This window comes from Neoarius graeffei, chromosome 9, assembly GCF_027579695.1.
Source record: "Neoarius graeffei isolate fNeoGra1 chromosome 9, fNeoGra1.pri, whole genome shotgun sequence".
In the NCBI taxonomy this organism is placed as follows: Eukaryota; Metazoa; Chordata; class Actinopteri; order Siluriformes; family Ariidae; genus Neoarius; species Neoarius graeffei.
In genome coordinates this window covers 43540310-43555976 of record NC_083577.1, presented here as the reverse complement: position 1 = coordinate 43555976, position 15667 = coordinate 43540310, and the positions used below count along the sequence as shown (strand labels likewise).

General features: G+C 40.2%; 1 protein-coding gene across 2 annotated transcripts; it reads left to right on the top strand.

Annotated features, from left to right (window-relative positions):
* Positions 1-1865: 1865 nt before the first annotated feature.
* LOC132891237 (NXPE family member 3-like) lies at positions 1866-15344 on the top strand. Of its 2 annotated transcripts, none has more exons than XM_060928716.1 (6): positions 1866-2030; positions 4436-4545; positions 9205-9977; positions 12247-12317; positions 14429-14623; positions 14775-15344. In XM_060928716.1, the coding sequence occupies exons 2-6, from the start codon at positions 4456-4458 to the stop codon at positions 15326-15328; spliced, it is 1683 nt and encodes a 560-aa protein (XP_060784699.1). In that variant the 5' UTR covers positions 1866-2030; positions 4436-4455; the 3' UTR covers positions 15329-15344. The 2 variants fall into 2 exon arrangements, with proteins under 2 accessions (XP_060784699.1, XP_060784698.1); XM_060928715.1 differs by having other exon boundaries at positions 4393-4545.
* The last annotated feature ends 323 nt before the right edge of the window (positions 15345-15667 follow it).

Here is a 15667-nt window from a genome sequence, read left to right as displayed (position 1 = left end):
ATCAAAAGGGTCTATGTCATAGATAGCACTCTAGTGACCCTCAGAAGCAGTGCAGGGGAGCACATAAACAAAAGCTCCACAGCAGAGATCGTGAGAGAGTATGAAGATATCTTTCATGGGATTGGTCGCTTACCAAATAAGTATAAAATACAGTTAAAAGAAGGTGCTGAGCTTGTAATACATGCAGCTAGGAGAGTACCAGTAGCACTGAGGTAAAGACTGAGAAAAGAACTGCAGTCTCTGATAGACAAAGGCATAAGAAAAATAGAAGAACCTACAGAATGGGTTAATTCTCTTGTTATCATAGAGAATAAAAATGGTGCATTAAGGCTATGCTTAGATCCAAAAGATCGGAATCAGTGGATCAAGAGTGAGCACTTCAACCTACCAACAAAGTCAGACATTACAAGTGCAATGTCAGGTGCACAGTTTTTCTCTAAACTTGATGCATCCTCAGGCTTCTACCAGCTTCAGCTAGATGAGGAGCATGCAGAATTGTGCACATTTAACACACCTTTTGGTAGGCACTGTTTCCTCTGCATGCCCTTCGGTATAGCCTCCCCTCCAGAGATTTTCCACAGAAATATCCAGCAGCTGTTTGATGGCATGGAGGGAGTTAGGTGTGTTTTTGGATGACATTATCATTTGGGGAAATTCAAAGTCTGAGCACGATGAGAGCCTAAGAAAAGTGTTGGCAAAGGCAAAAGAGTCAGGACTGAAGCTGAATGAACAAAAATGGCAGTTTGGGGTGCGTGAAATAACTTGCCTGGGAGACAAGCTATCCGCAGCAGGGATACGCGCAGACTCTGAAAAGATAAGAGCAATTAAAGATGTGCCTCCACCAAAAGAAAAAACTGAGCTACAATGTGCCCTGTTTGGGTGTGACTGTCAGGTGTCCACAAACCTTTGGCCAGATATTGTATGTACATGAACAAATATGACAATGCTCATCCAAAACTTTGCATATAAAAAAAAAATGTCTTTGTTTCTGAGCAGACTGCACTGTGGGAGAACTGGGCCAAAGAGGAATGGGTCAAAATCTTGGTGCCCCTGTTAACAAGAGATGGGCCTTCACTCTTTTACCCCGACATCAGCTGACTAACAGCTGCTCAAGGAGGAAAAGAGGCTTGGGACATGGATATGAAAGCTCCAACTACTCCAGCCCAAATGGTGGCAGCTTTAGAATGTGCCCTCACAACCAAGGGCAGTACTTGCCTTTCCTGACACTGGGTGTGAATGATCAGAATCAGTGGAACAGTGGGTGTTCTTTTTACAGTATGTATGCAACTTTCTATTCCTAGCCTGAAGAAAAACATGCACACATTCTAAAAAACAAAAAAAGGTGTGGTTGTTTTTTTTTCAAGCCAAATGCTGGGTTGAGGCTGTTTTCATAGAAGAGTTATTATTTCTCATCAAGTGTTCTCTGAATAGATGGAGCGTAAGCACTGATCAGAGTGAGATAATTCCCATTCTGCAGATCTATGCGACATGTCATGAGTCGATCATTGACAGGAAGAGGATTTATATTCTTGAACTTATTAGACACAACAAAACCGACACCAGTTGTTTTATCATGACCACCACTCCAGAAGTTTGTATGACTTCTCTCAACAATATTACCTGAGTATGTCCTTCTGACTTCCGTTAGCGCACATATATCTATTTCTGCTTTCTCAAGTTACACTTTTCCTATGTCCACTGTGAGCCATATTAAAGTGATGTGACTTCCTCATTGCTGAGCTGGAAGGAGGCAGGGTTTCAGGTGGACTGAGGGAGGAGATCAGACTTTTTTTTTTTTCCCATGGCATTGTCGGGATTCAAACTCCCAGTGATGGAGCAAACGTTTTGTATGCCACCCAGGAGCCTGTTACAGTACTTTAATTGCTGATCTTTCATTCTTTGTATCTGCATATTGTATAAAGTGTGTATACATACAGTATGCTACTGATCAGTTGTACTGAATAGGGCAACGCTTGAAATCTATTCTAAAGTTTCTTCAACAGACTGGTTTTACAAGGGTGACTGATCCGGTGAGTCATTTATTTGTTTGTTTCAACTCATTTATTTATCTACAGTGGTGCTTGCAAGTTTTTGAACCCTTTAGAATTTTCTATATTTCTGCATAAATACAGTGGGGCAAAAAAGTATTTAGTCAGCCACCAATTGTGCAAGTTCCCCCACTTAAAAAGATGAGAGAGGCCTGTACCGTAATTTTCATCATAGGTACACTTCAACTATGAGAGACAGAATGGAGGGAAAGAATCCAGGAAATCACATTGTAGGATTTTTAATGAATTAATTGGTAAATTCCTCAGTAAAATAAGTATTTGGTCACCTACAAACAAGCAAGATTTCTGGCTCTCACAGGCCTGTAACCTCTTCTTTAAGAGGCTCCTCTGTCCTCCACTCGTTACCTGTATTAATGGTACCTGTTTGAACTCGTTATCAGTATAAAAGACACCTGTCCACAACCTCAAACAGTCACACTCCAAACTCCACTATGGCCAAGACCAAAGAGCTGTCAAAGGACACTAGAAATAAAATTGTAGACCTGCACCAGGCTGGGAAGACTGAAACTGCAATAGGTAAGCAGCTTGGTGTGAAGAAATCAACTGTGGGAGCAATTATTAGAAAATGGAAGACATACAAGACCACTGATAATCTCCCTCGATCTGGGGCTCCACGCAAGATCTCACCCCATGGGGTCAAAATGATCACAAGAACGGTGAACAAAAATCCCAGAACCACACGGGGGGACCTAGTGAATGACCTGCAGAGAGCTGGGACCAAAGTAACAAAGGCTACCATCAGTAACGCACTATGCTGCCAGGTACTCAAATCCTGCAGTGCCAGACGTGTCCCCCTGCTTAAGCCAGTACATGTCCAGGCCCGTCTGAAGTTTGCTAGAGAGCATTTGGATGATCCAGAAGAGGACTGGGAGAATGTCATATGGTCAGATGAAACCAAAATAGAACTTTTTGGTAAAAACTCAACTTGTCATGTTTGGAGGAGAAAGAATGCTGAGTTGCATCCAAAGAACACCATACCTACTGTGAAGCATGGGGGTGGAAACATCATGCTTTGGGGCTGCTTTTCTGCAAAGGGACCAGGAGGACTGATCCGTGTAAAGGAAAGAATGAATGGGCCCATGTATCGTGAGATTTTGAGTGAAAACCTCCTTCCATCAGCAAGGGCATTGAAGATGAAACGTGGCTGGGTCTTTCAGCATGACAATGATCCCAAACATACCGCCCGGGCAACGAAGGAGTGGCTTTGTAAGAAGCATTTCAAGGTCCTGGAGTGGCCTAGCCAGTCTCCAGATGTCAACCCCATAGAAAATCTTTGGAGGAAGTTGAAAGTCCATGTTGTCCAGCAACAGCCCCAAAACATCACTGCTCTAGAGGAGATCTGCATGGAGGAATGGGCCAAAATACCAGCAACAGTGTGTGAAAACCTTGTGAAGACTTACAGAAAATGTTTAACCTCTGTCATTACCAACAAAGTATTGAGATGAACTTTTGTTATTGACCAAATACTTATTTTCCACCATAATTTGCAAATAAATTCTTTAAAAATCAGACAATGTGATTTTCTGGACTTTTTTTCTCATTTTGTCTCTCATAGTTGAGGTATACCTATGATGAAAATTACAGGCCTCTCTCATCTTTTTAAGTGGGAGAACTTGCACAATTGGTGACTGACTAAATACTTTTTTGCCCCACTATATGACCTAAAACATCATCAGATTTTCACATAAGTCCTAAAAGTAGATAAAGAGAACCCAGTTAAACAAATGAGACAAAAATATTATACTTGGTCATTTATTTATTGAGGAAAATGATCCAATATTACATATCTGTGAGTGGCAAAAGTATGTGAACCTCGAGGATTAGCAGTTAATTTGAAGGTGAAATTAGAGTCAGGTGTTTTCAATCAATGGGATGACAAGCAGGTATGAGTGGGCACCCTGTTTTATTTAAAGATCAGGGATCTATCAAAGTCTGATCTTCACAACACGTTTGTGGAACTGTATCATGGCAAGAACAAAGGAGATTTCTGAGGACCTCAGAAAAAGCATTGTTTATACTCATCAGGCTGGAAAAGGTTACAAAACCATCTCTAAAGAGTTTAGACTCCACCAATCTACAGTCAGACAGACTGTGTACAAATGGCGGAAATTCAAGACCAGTTCAAGAATTCAACACAAAAATGCCCCCCATCAGCCACTGGCTTCAAACCCAGAACCTTCTTGCAGCAAAGCAATAGTGCGAAGCACTACCGTGCTATGTGTAAAAAAATAAGAAGAATAATGAGTAAAATATTTAGGTACTAATGATTGAAAACATGTTGAAATAGAATAAGTATTGTGTTTCATGTAATTTTCTCTGTCAGTTTGTTCAAGCTGTCCTGAGTGAAATTTGCTGATGGTTAACAGACACTGTATGACACCCAGTCATGGATGGACACATATCCAGATTGCTGCTGATATTTATTCTGTTGGTACTATCAGGATTTTTACTGCCTATTCTCAGCATGTTTAGGAACGTGAGTACAGCATTTTCAACACTTACTTAATGTGAGCGATAAGCACAGTTGATGAGTGATCAGGCAGCTTCTTTATCAAACTGTGGGCATGTTTTCTTTAAAGAGAATGCAACACCTAAAAAAAATCAACATTATCTTGTAAATTCCATAACTCACAATCGCAGCTTACTCGCACAGCTTGCGATTTCATGACCTCGATTTACAACCCTAAATCAGGACAAGTTGGGACAGTATGTTAAAACAAAAAACAATGATTTGTAAATAATCTTTGACCTGTATTGCACCCAAAGTAATACACTCGTGTCAGTAAACCTGCTGAGAAAGAACAAACTACGAGCATGGACACTCTGGAGTACAGTGCCCTCTGTCTCCAGCCTACTGAAACTCAGCTGTCTCTCATTTCCTTAATCACCTGTCCCTCTATTTAAGCTCCCCAAACAAACACTCCAGTGCGAAGTATTATTCTGCCTGCTCAGTACATACCAAGCCTTGTTTCTTCTGACAGCTTCTTGTATGTACTGTACTGTTGCACACCTTAAGACCTGTTTGCATGAAGAACGGGAAAAAATAACACCTGAATTGCTTCAGCACTTGGTGTTAGTCCCTAAAAATCTTTTAAGTGTTGTGAGAAGGAATGCCAACTTTACAAAGTGGCAAATGCTTGACTGTTCCAAAATGGCAAATGCTTTACCGACTCTTTCGCTTTCTCTCTCACATTTTTGCTCTTTGCCTTATCTTTCCTGTGTTGTTCGCCAATCGCCCGACCCTAGCTTGTTTTCTGATTCTAGTCTCTCATCTTGGCTTTGATTGTCAGTCTGTCCCCACTCTGCTTATACATCTGTAAGTGCCTGCATTCTAATAACTAGCACAATATTTGATGTTTTACCTCATTTACTACTTTTTTTTCCAAAATCGACACTTGTTTCAATTTTGATTCCTGCAACACATTTCAAAAAATTTTGGGAAGGTAAAGCTTTTGCCACTTTGTAAAATTGGCATTTTTCTCACAACACTTAAAACATTTTTAGGGACTGACACCAAGTGCTGAAGCAATTCAGGTGTTTATTTTGTCCCATTCTTCATGCAAACAGGTCTTAAGATGTGCAAAAGTACAGGGTTGTCATTGTCATATTTTTCATTTCAAAATTCAAGTTCATTTTTCAAGTCAAGTTTATTATATAGCAATTTTAACAATAGACATTGTTGCAAAGCAGCTTGACAGAATTTTAATGACTTTAAACATGAGCTAATTTATCCCTAATCTATCCCCAATGAGCAAGCCTGTGGCAACAGTGGCAAGGAAAAACTTCCTCAGACGACATGAAGAAGAAACCTTGAGAGGAACCAGACTCAAAAGGGAACCCATCCTCATTTGGGTGATAACAGTGTGATTCTAACATTTTTAAAGTTTTAACATGAAGTCTGTTTTGCTGAAGTTATAAACTCTTCATTGATGGAAACTTGAGTGCAAATCTGTTCGTAACAACTGCAGTCCTATAGTTAGCAAGTCAACTGTAGTACTCAGTCATAAAAGCATTACTGTAAGTGTCTAGAGCATCTTCCAAGTGTGACTTTCAACTGTCCATTTGGGGCCGTCCTCCACGCAAGCGATGTGATGAGACTCCAGCCAGACGTAGGGCTTCAGGATGGATCAGGCAGGTCCGAGGAGCAGAAGAGGTCAGCATCTCGATCTCAGTATTGACCTGTAACTCAGAGGGACGGGGGGGAGAAAGAGAGAGAAAATAGGTTGTTAGGTATGCCCAATGTCACCTGATGAGGAGGAACAGTATACATTTTGTACTGAGTGCAAGCAGGGACTCTGGCAAAACTAACTATGACAGCATAACTAAAAGGGGAGAGCCAGAAGGTAACACAGACATGAAGGCGCCCCGAGACATAAAGCAGCCAGCCGCTACACCATCAACAAACTCGAGTGAGTGAGGGACTGACAGCATCCATACATCCCAGCTTACCAAAACACTCTATGCCTGAGGACCCTCCAGATCAACTCATCTCATCTCATTATCTCTAGCCACTTTATCCTGTTCTACAGGGTCGCAGGCAAGCTGGAGCCTATCCCAGCTGACTATGGGCGAAAGGCGGGGTACACCCTGGACAAGTTGCCAGGTCATCACAGGGCTGACACATAGACACAGACAACCATTCACACTCACATTCACACCTACGGTCAATTTAGAGTCACCAGTTAACCTAACCTGCATGTCTTTGGACTGTGGGGGAAACCGGAGCACCCGGAGGAAACCCACGCAGACATGGGGAGAGCATGCAAACTCCACACAGAAAGGCCCTCGCCGGCCACGGGGCTTGAACCCGGACCTTCTTGCTGTGAGGCGACAGCGCTAACCACTACACCACCGTGCCGCCCCCAGATCAACTCCTTTACCTAATAAAGTTAACAAAAGGCTTGACTATAGGAATGTTTTCAGCCTAGACTTAAATGCTGAGACTGTGTCTGAGTCCTGAACACTACTTGGAAGGCTGTTCCATAACTGTGGGGCTTTGTAAGAAAAGGCTCTGCCCCCTGATGTAGCCTTCACTATACGAGGTACCAGCAGATAGCCTGCATCTTTTGATCTAAGTTGGCGTGGTGGATCATAACGGACCAGAGGTTCACTCAGGTACTGTGGCGCGAGACCATTCAGTGCTTTAAAGGTCAATGGTAGTATTTTATAAACAAGTTTCTAGTTCTACTAAGGACTCTTGCTGCTGCATTTTGAACTAACTGGAGCTTGTTTATGTACTTATTGGAACATCTGGACAGTAAGGCATTACAGTAATCCAACCTGGAGATAACAAAAGCATGAACTAGGTTTTTCTGTGTCATGTAGAGACATTAAATTTTTTATCTTAGTAATATTTCTAAGATGAAAGAAAGCTTTCCGGGTAATGTTATCAATATGAGTTTCAAATGAAAGACTGGGGTCAATAATCACCCCGAGGTCTTTTACTGCTGCACGTGAAGAAACAGAAAGGCCATCCAGATTTACTGTGTAATCAGAACACCTACTGTACTTCTAGCTGCATGTGGTCCGAGTACAAGTACTTCTGTCTTGTCAGAGTTAAGCAGAAGGAAGTTAATATGCATCCAGTGTCTAATGTCCTTTACACATTCCTCAATTCTATTAAGCTGGTGTCTCATCTGATTTTTCAGAAACGTACAACTGTGTGTCATCAGGATAACAGTGAAAATAAAATACCATGCTTATGAATAATATCACCAAGAGGTAACATATATAAAGAAAAAACTAGTGGGCTTAAGACAGAAGCTTGTAGAACACCAAACTTTACTTCAGTATGTCTAGAAAAATCACCATTTATATCAACATTCTGATAGTGATCAGTTAAATAAGAGCTGAGCCAGGAGAGGGCCATTCCCTTAACTCCCACAACATTTTTCTAGTCTATCCAAAAGAATGGAATGATCAATGGTATCAAATGCTACACTAAGATCAAGCAACACAAGCAGCGAGACACAGCCCTAATCAGATGCCAACAGTCGGTCATTTACTACTTTCACCAGTGCTGTCTCAGTGCTATGATGAGGTCTAAATCCTGACTGATTCATGGATGTTATTCCTATGTAAATATGAGCATAACTGCTGTGCCACAGCTTTTTCTAGGATCTTGGAAATAAAGGGGAGGTTTGATATTGGCCGATAATTGGACAGCTGACAGGGATCAAGGTCAGGATTTTTAATCAGGGGTTTCATCACTGGAAGTTTAATGGATTTGGGTACATGGCCGATCCTAAGAGAAGAATTTATTATTTTTAGAAGTGGTTCAGTTACTTCAGGTATTATCTGTTTGATTTGACATGTAGGTAAGGGATCTAGTACACAAGTTGAGGATTTTGATGCGGAGATTAATGAAAGTAGTTCGATTTCTCTAAGTGGAGTAAAACATTCTAATTGCTGATCTGATACAGTACATTTATATTGTTAACTACAGGGTCACTTAAATTGTCACTTAAGTTGTCTGACCTTAAATTAGTAGTTTGAATTTTTTTTGTCGGATATTTTCAATCTTGTCATTGAAAAAAATTCATGAAGTCGTTGCTCCTGCATACTGCAGGTGTGCATGTGTCTATAGTGGTCTTATTCCTGGTTAAATTTCCTACAGTATTAAATAGGAATCTAGGATTATTTTTGTTATCTTCTATTAGGGAGGACAGAGATGTTGATCTAGCAGCACTAAGAGATTTTCTATGCTTCAGGAAGCTCTCCTTCCAAGCTAATTTGAACGCTACAAATTTTGTTTGACGCCATTTACGCTCCAGTTTTCAAGTGGTCTGTTTTAAAGTGCGAGTGTCATCGTTATACCAGAGTGTCCTAGGACCGACCCATAATGGTGGTCACACTCTCGATCTAATACTAACATTCGGGTTAAACATAGAAAATATAGTCAGTCACACTTCCACAATTCCACTTTTTTTTATTTAATTTTTTAAAAACTTAAATTTTTGAGAATTGCACTAGTAAATACCCAGGTTAAGATTCATCATCATCAGTGGCACTAACCTGTTTTTAAAAATAATTTATATAAAAGTTGATTATTAATAATAAAAACATACAAGATCCAAGGTTTGTGATTACTGTTTCATGTGCTGAATTGAGAAAAAAAAGTTCATTTTTTTCACAGATTGTAGGATTTGAGCAGCTAAGTTTCAAAGTCCAGCAAGTACAGAGCAGTGTCCACACAGTCTTTAAGCCTCCTGAAACCTTGTGGCCACTGGACACAAACAACACTTACTGTACACGCTTTGGCCAGGAGCCCACAGCAGAAGAGGCCAAAGAAGAGAGAGATCTGCTCAACTCCATAGCATGGCCAGGTCCCTTGGTGCAAGGCCTTCCTTTGGAGCTCAGCAGCGACCCTGCCAAAAGTTACTTTGTGATCCAGGGCTCGTCAAAACAACGATTAGGTGGTCAGCTTCTGGTCAGTGTCCATGTGCAGAATTTCTTGGGTCTGCCTAAGGATCATGGAGGAGATTTCCTGATAGCCCGGCTGCATTCACCTGAGCTGGGTGCCGGTGTTGGAGGGAAAGTGCATGACCACCAAAATGGCACCTATACAGTGCTGTTCCCACTGCTGTGGGCTGGTGTAGCATGGGTGGAAATCACCATGGTGCACCCAAGTGAGGCTGTGGTGGTGCTAAAGAGATTGCAGGAGGAGCAACCTGACAGAGTGTTTTTTAAAAGCCTGTTCATCTCTGGTAACCTCTCAGAGACCACCGTGTGCAACCTGTGTCTGCCGCTCAACCAGAAACCACTCTGCAACTACACTGACCCTTTAACTGGAGAACCCTGGTACTGCTACAAGCCTGAAAAGCTTGGATGTGACAAACGAATAAATCACTATATAGGGGGCTACAAGCATGATCTCATAACTGAATATGAAGCAAAGTTCTTCCAGAGGTGAGGTGGTAGTTGGTATCTATTTGGGCAAATCTTTTTAGATAACTGCTTCTTGCATGCGCATGTACATGCTTGTGTATTTGTGTATATACATATACGTTGGGAGAACGGTGTAGGAGATACAGCATGTTTTATGTGGTCCCCCACTATTTAAGGGTCCAAAAGGAATAAACTAATATAATCATGAAATTAAATAGTTATTTTTGATAGTTGGTTGTAAATCCACTTTAAGGACTCTTTCAAGAATTCACAAAAGAATTTCCAAGCTCAATTTGATTTAAAAAAATGTCTGTGAGGATCATTTCTCTGCCTTCACATCTGCGGAGATTTTTTTTTTTTTGCATTGACCATTTCTTTCGTAATGTCTCATGATAGTAAATTGCTTAAAGGAGATATGCAGAACCTTTATTTTTAAATATGTTTCTGAGTGGATAGTATCTCCATCCTTGACTCTTGTATGCTGCATAAATGGGAATAAAAATATATATTTTTTTGAGAATTAAAATCTACTGCAAAGTTGCCATTCGAGCTGCCCCGCTGAGCCAGCCAGCCCTGAGTGCGTGACATCACAGCAGGAACCAGTTTTAAGGCCGAGGTCTGACAGCTATAGACCAAAGTCATATAAATAAAAATTTATGGTGAAAGTAAGAAATACCGTTACCGACTTGCTCAACTAAGACTGATTTTACTTCATTGATTGTGGGTTGACTCTCATTAAAACAGGATAGGTGTTATAACTTATGCAACATACATGTACATGCATGCATTTTCACTGATAAAATGTAAAAGGCTAATTAAATAATCACATGAACTGAGACAATCACATTCTGAAGCAAATTAAATAATCTTATACCGCTAACTTAAATACACAATACAAGTTACATGTATTAATCTAAATGCAGGTAAACAACAAGTGTTGTTGTTTTGTATCCAAATGACAGTCGCATCTTACCCATCTGTGTTCTTGCTTCTTGAAAGCCGACCTTGTGGCCAATTGTTTTGAAACAATCGACTTTCAGTTGTTCATTCAGTTCTCCATTCATTCGTTTCTTCCACGTAAGGGCAAGATATTGCTGCTAAGGCAAGCGTATCCAGTGGAGAAATCAGATGGCTGGTCCACTCATTCTCCATTTTCTCCATACTAAGTGCTCCGCCATTAGTGTTTGGCTCAGGCAATTAATAAAACCCGGCACTTGGACGGGACGTCACTGGTTTTAGCAACAACCAGGGAAGGTCACTGCCCAAGCGATAATATGTCCCATCCCGTTCCATCCCGGGTTTTAGCAACAACCCTCGGCTCACACTCCGGGAGAACTGGTGCAACTGAACTTACTTTCCTTTTCTTGTAGTTTTCTTTTCCTTTAATTGCTGGTACTGCACCCTCTTTCAATACGGGCTTATAGCCAACGCTCCTCAACAGATCAGAGGTCTTGTACAAGTCTTCAGTAAAATGTGCAGAGCAGAGAAGAGCCCACTTCATAGGGACCCAATGTGCCTATGAACTTCTCGCAAAACGCATCCAAATCTTTGCAGTTTGAACATTCTTGGGCCATGAATGCAACATTAAATCCACCTTCTGTTGTGTTGCTGCACCCTCCAGCAACACATCTATTAGCTGATGGTGATAAATTAGCTCAAAATGGAGGATCGAAGTTGCAGTTAGCTCTGTGTTTTAGTATAGTGAAAATGGCGATGAGACCAATAGCCTTCCTGTGGTGACATTACAGATATCAAAGCCATTCACTCAGACCACTAGCTATATGAATCATTTTAATCGTAAAATTGACTATATTAGATTTATTGTTAACGCATAAAACTATTCCTATACCATTCCTGAGGTCTCAAGGCATTTATAAGCAAAAAGTGAGGCCATGGTTCTGTGTATCTCCTTTAATAACTGCAGCAGTCTCTTGACGTACAAGGCATATGCATTTGCTATGGCTGTTGATGAAAAAGCATTCTTGTTTCCAGTTTTTTTTAATCGCTCCTCCTCACTGTTAATTTTGCATTTTTGTCTGTAGCCATGACTAAATATCCTTCAGTAAATTGATTTTACAGAGAAAAAAGGCTCTTGGATTTCAGCTAACTGTGTCAATAGTCTGCTGCCACAAACATTTGAAAGGAAAAATTGCAACCTACTGTTCGACTTGTCACCTATCACAGTTTAAGAGAGATAAAATAATGCTATGAAGCAAAAACAAGAACAAATTGTTCAGTGGCTACTAAACAGTGTTTTGAGGATAGTTATGCATTTCTACATTTTTTTCAGTGATGTAAATATCAAAATTCCTATACTTGCATCAGCGATGGACAAAGTGATTGTATTGCCTGCAGAAAAAGGTAAGTTTTATATTATAGTTCATTCAGTGCTGTTTTAAATTTAAGCCCTACACTGTCCTTTTTAGAATTTGTTTTTTTGCAAATATAATCATGAAATCTAAAGTTATTTGTGAAAACCCTGGAAAATATAGACTGCAGCCTAGTGAATTGTTATTAAATGTATTAAAGCCGATGTAAATCCCTGCAACGTGGCTCACTAAAAATGTAGCTACTTCATTTGTGTGTTTTACTGTGAAAATATTTTAAATTTTTTTATGCATTTTCCTTTATTCTACAAAGGGCAAACCAAGACCCTCATTTATCATTGCTGTACAAAAGATTCACAAATATTTATTGTGCATAAAGGTCTTGTAAAAAAAATAGTTTATGGATAAAAATTTGAATATCTACAATAAAATAGCCTACGTCATGTGCACACATGATTTCATGATCGCAATTTCATATCTTGTGACTATATTAAGTTGTTCACATAATGAACTTTCAGTGCAGGCTATATTTATTCATTCATTTATCTTGTGTCACCACTTTATCTGGTCAGAGTTGTGGTGAATCTATAGCCTATTATAAGAACACTGGATGCAAGTTGGGAATAAAGCATGGATTGTACACCAGTCCATAGCAGAGCACAATGGACACACATTAACACAGTCATTTGCGCCTCACTCACTTCTTCCAGCTTGTCCCACTTATGTGTGTAGGATTGCTGCCATGTGGACCCTATTGATCCACGTCATTTTAATTGGAGCGTAGTTTTACATCGAATGCCCTTCCTGCTGCAACCCTCCCATTTCCGGGTTTGGAACCATTCACACCTATGGATGATTTGGAGTAGCCGTCTTATTTCTAAACTGGATATTGCTGCCATCTCACCCTTACGTGGAAGAAGCGAATGAATGGAGAACTGAATGAACAACTGAAAGTCAAATTGTTTCAAAACAATTGGCCACAAGATCGGCCTTCAAGAAGCAAGAACACAGACAGCTAAGCTCCAACTCTCATTTGGATACAAAACAAAAAAACAACACTTGTTGTTTACCTGCATTTAGATTAATACATGTAACTTGTATTGTGTGTGTAAGTTCCCAGTATAAGAGTATTTAATTTGCTTCAGAATGTGATTGTCTCAGTTCATGTGATTATTTAATTAGCCTTTTACGTTTTATCAGTGAAAATGCATGCATGTACATGTATGTTGCATAAGTTATAACACCTATCCTGTTTTAATGAGAGTCAAGCCACAATCAATGAAGTCAAATCAGTCTTAGTTGAGCAAGTCAGTAACAGTATTTCTTACTTTCACTATAAACTTTTATTTATATTACTTTGGTCTATACCTGTAAAAGGCCTTGGCCTTAAAACCGGTTCCTGCTGTGATGTCATGCACTCAGGGATGGCTAGCTCAGCGGGACAGCTCAAATGCCAACTTTGCAGTAGATTTTAACTCTCACAAATATATATATATATATATATATATATATATATTTTATTCCCATTTATGCAGCATACAAGAGTCAAGGATGGAGATACTATCCACTCAGAAATTTATTTAACAATAAAGGTTCTGCATATCTTTGTGGAGGAAACCCAAGCAGACATGGAGAGAACATGTGAACTCCACACAGAAAGCCCCCCACCGGCCACTGGGCTCGAACCCAGAACCTTCTTACTGTGAGGCAACAGTGCTAACCACTACACCACCGTGCTGCCCCCAGTTACTTGCACCTAAATTCCCATAATTAACCCACCTACCTGAAAAGGGAGGCTACAAGAGAAACCTTAGGATATTCACTTGGATGCAAAGAGATTATGTGAAACGTCATACAGTCATAAACCTGAGCTCATCAATCCTACCCACTATACCATTGTACACAATATAAAATTAAAATGATATGCAATAAGATGAGTTGGATCAACTGTATTTGATAAGCTGCAGCAATATACTGGCTCATATTTGAAGTGTCTGTGAATGCTTGCATCATTGCAAAATATTTATACATGGGTTTTTGCGCACAAACACTGTTGACAAATGAGGACCTGTAGTGAGTTCTGACCAACAAAGTCAAACAGTATATTCTGTTATGATGAGGATTGTTAATTTTTCTCCCTCAAAGGACAAGACAAAGTAAAAAATAGTTACATTCCTGCTGGCTACTACTTTCATGATACCTGGACGCCTTTGAATGGTGCAGTTATTCAGCAGTTTAATGATTCTTCAGCTATAACACATTGTCTTAGAGGGAAGGCTGTCTACATGTTTGGAGACTCCACTGTACGGCAATGGTTTGAGTACCTCGCTGATGTTCCGAGTAAGAGCAAGTCATTGGACTATTGATGATCTCTTTTTGAGCAACCTCTCTCATTTATTTTGTGCATTACTTTTATTTTTAAGCTAAATTGCTCATTCATTCATGTTTTATACATTTTTCTCACATGATGCCCATTTTCTGTGTTCTAAAGACCTCCAACAGTTAATTCCTTATCGTCCAAAAAATCCGGGGCCGTTCATGGCTGTGGACAAGAGGAACAACATTCTGGTAAGCTACCGCTGCCATGGGCCGCCGATCCGCTTCAGACCAGTGCTTTCCTCTCAGCTACGCTATGTAGCAAATGAGCTAGACAAGATCCAGGGTGGGCCAGACACAGTCGTTCTTGTGAGTGTGTGGGCTCACTTCAGCACCTACCCTGTTGAAATATATATACGGCGCCTCCGACACATCCGCAGGGCTGTGGTACGGCTGCTGAACCGTGAGCCAGCTACGTTGGTGGTGATCCGTACTGCCAACCTACAGAACATGGACTCAAAGAGGAGCCTGTTCAACAATGACTGGTTTTCTCTGCAGAGGGATGTTGTGCTACGTGCCATGTTCAGAGGACTCCGTGTGCAGCTGCTGGATGCCTGGGAGATGACGCTGGCCCACCACCTCTCACATGATATGCACCCACCCCGTTCCATCATCAAAAACATGATTGATCTGATCCTCTCCCATATCTGTCCAGTTGGGAAAATATAGTGTGAAAATAATTTTGTGAAACTAATGGCAATAAATTAACATCAACTTTTGAAAATAACGTAGGATAAATTCTCATAACATTATTATACAGTTGAAGTTAAAACAATTAATTTAAGCAAATGTTTAAAATTTGTTACTGTGTTTAACAAGACTGTGTGCGATCTAAATGTATTCACTTATGACTAATGAATTTGCATTTGTAGAAAATCATGCATTCTGTACACATTGTAGGTATTGTATTTAAAACTGCATGGATGTGCCAGAAACCAGCATAAAACCATACATGCAGGGCATTCTCAGTCAAAAGAAATTAATATAAACATGGCTAGAAACAAATGT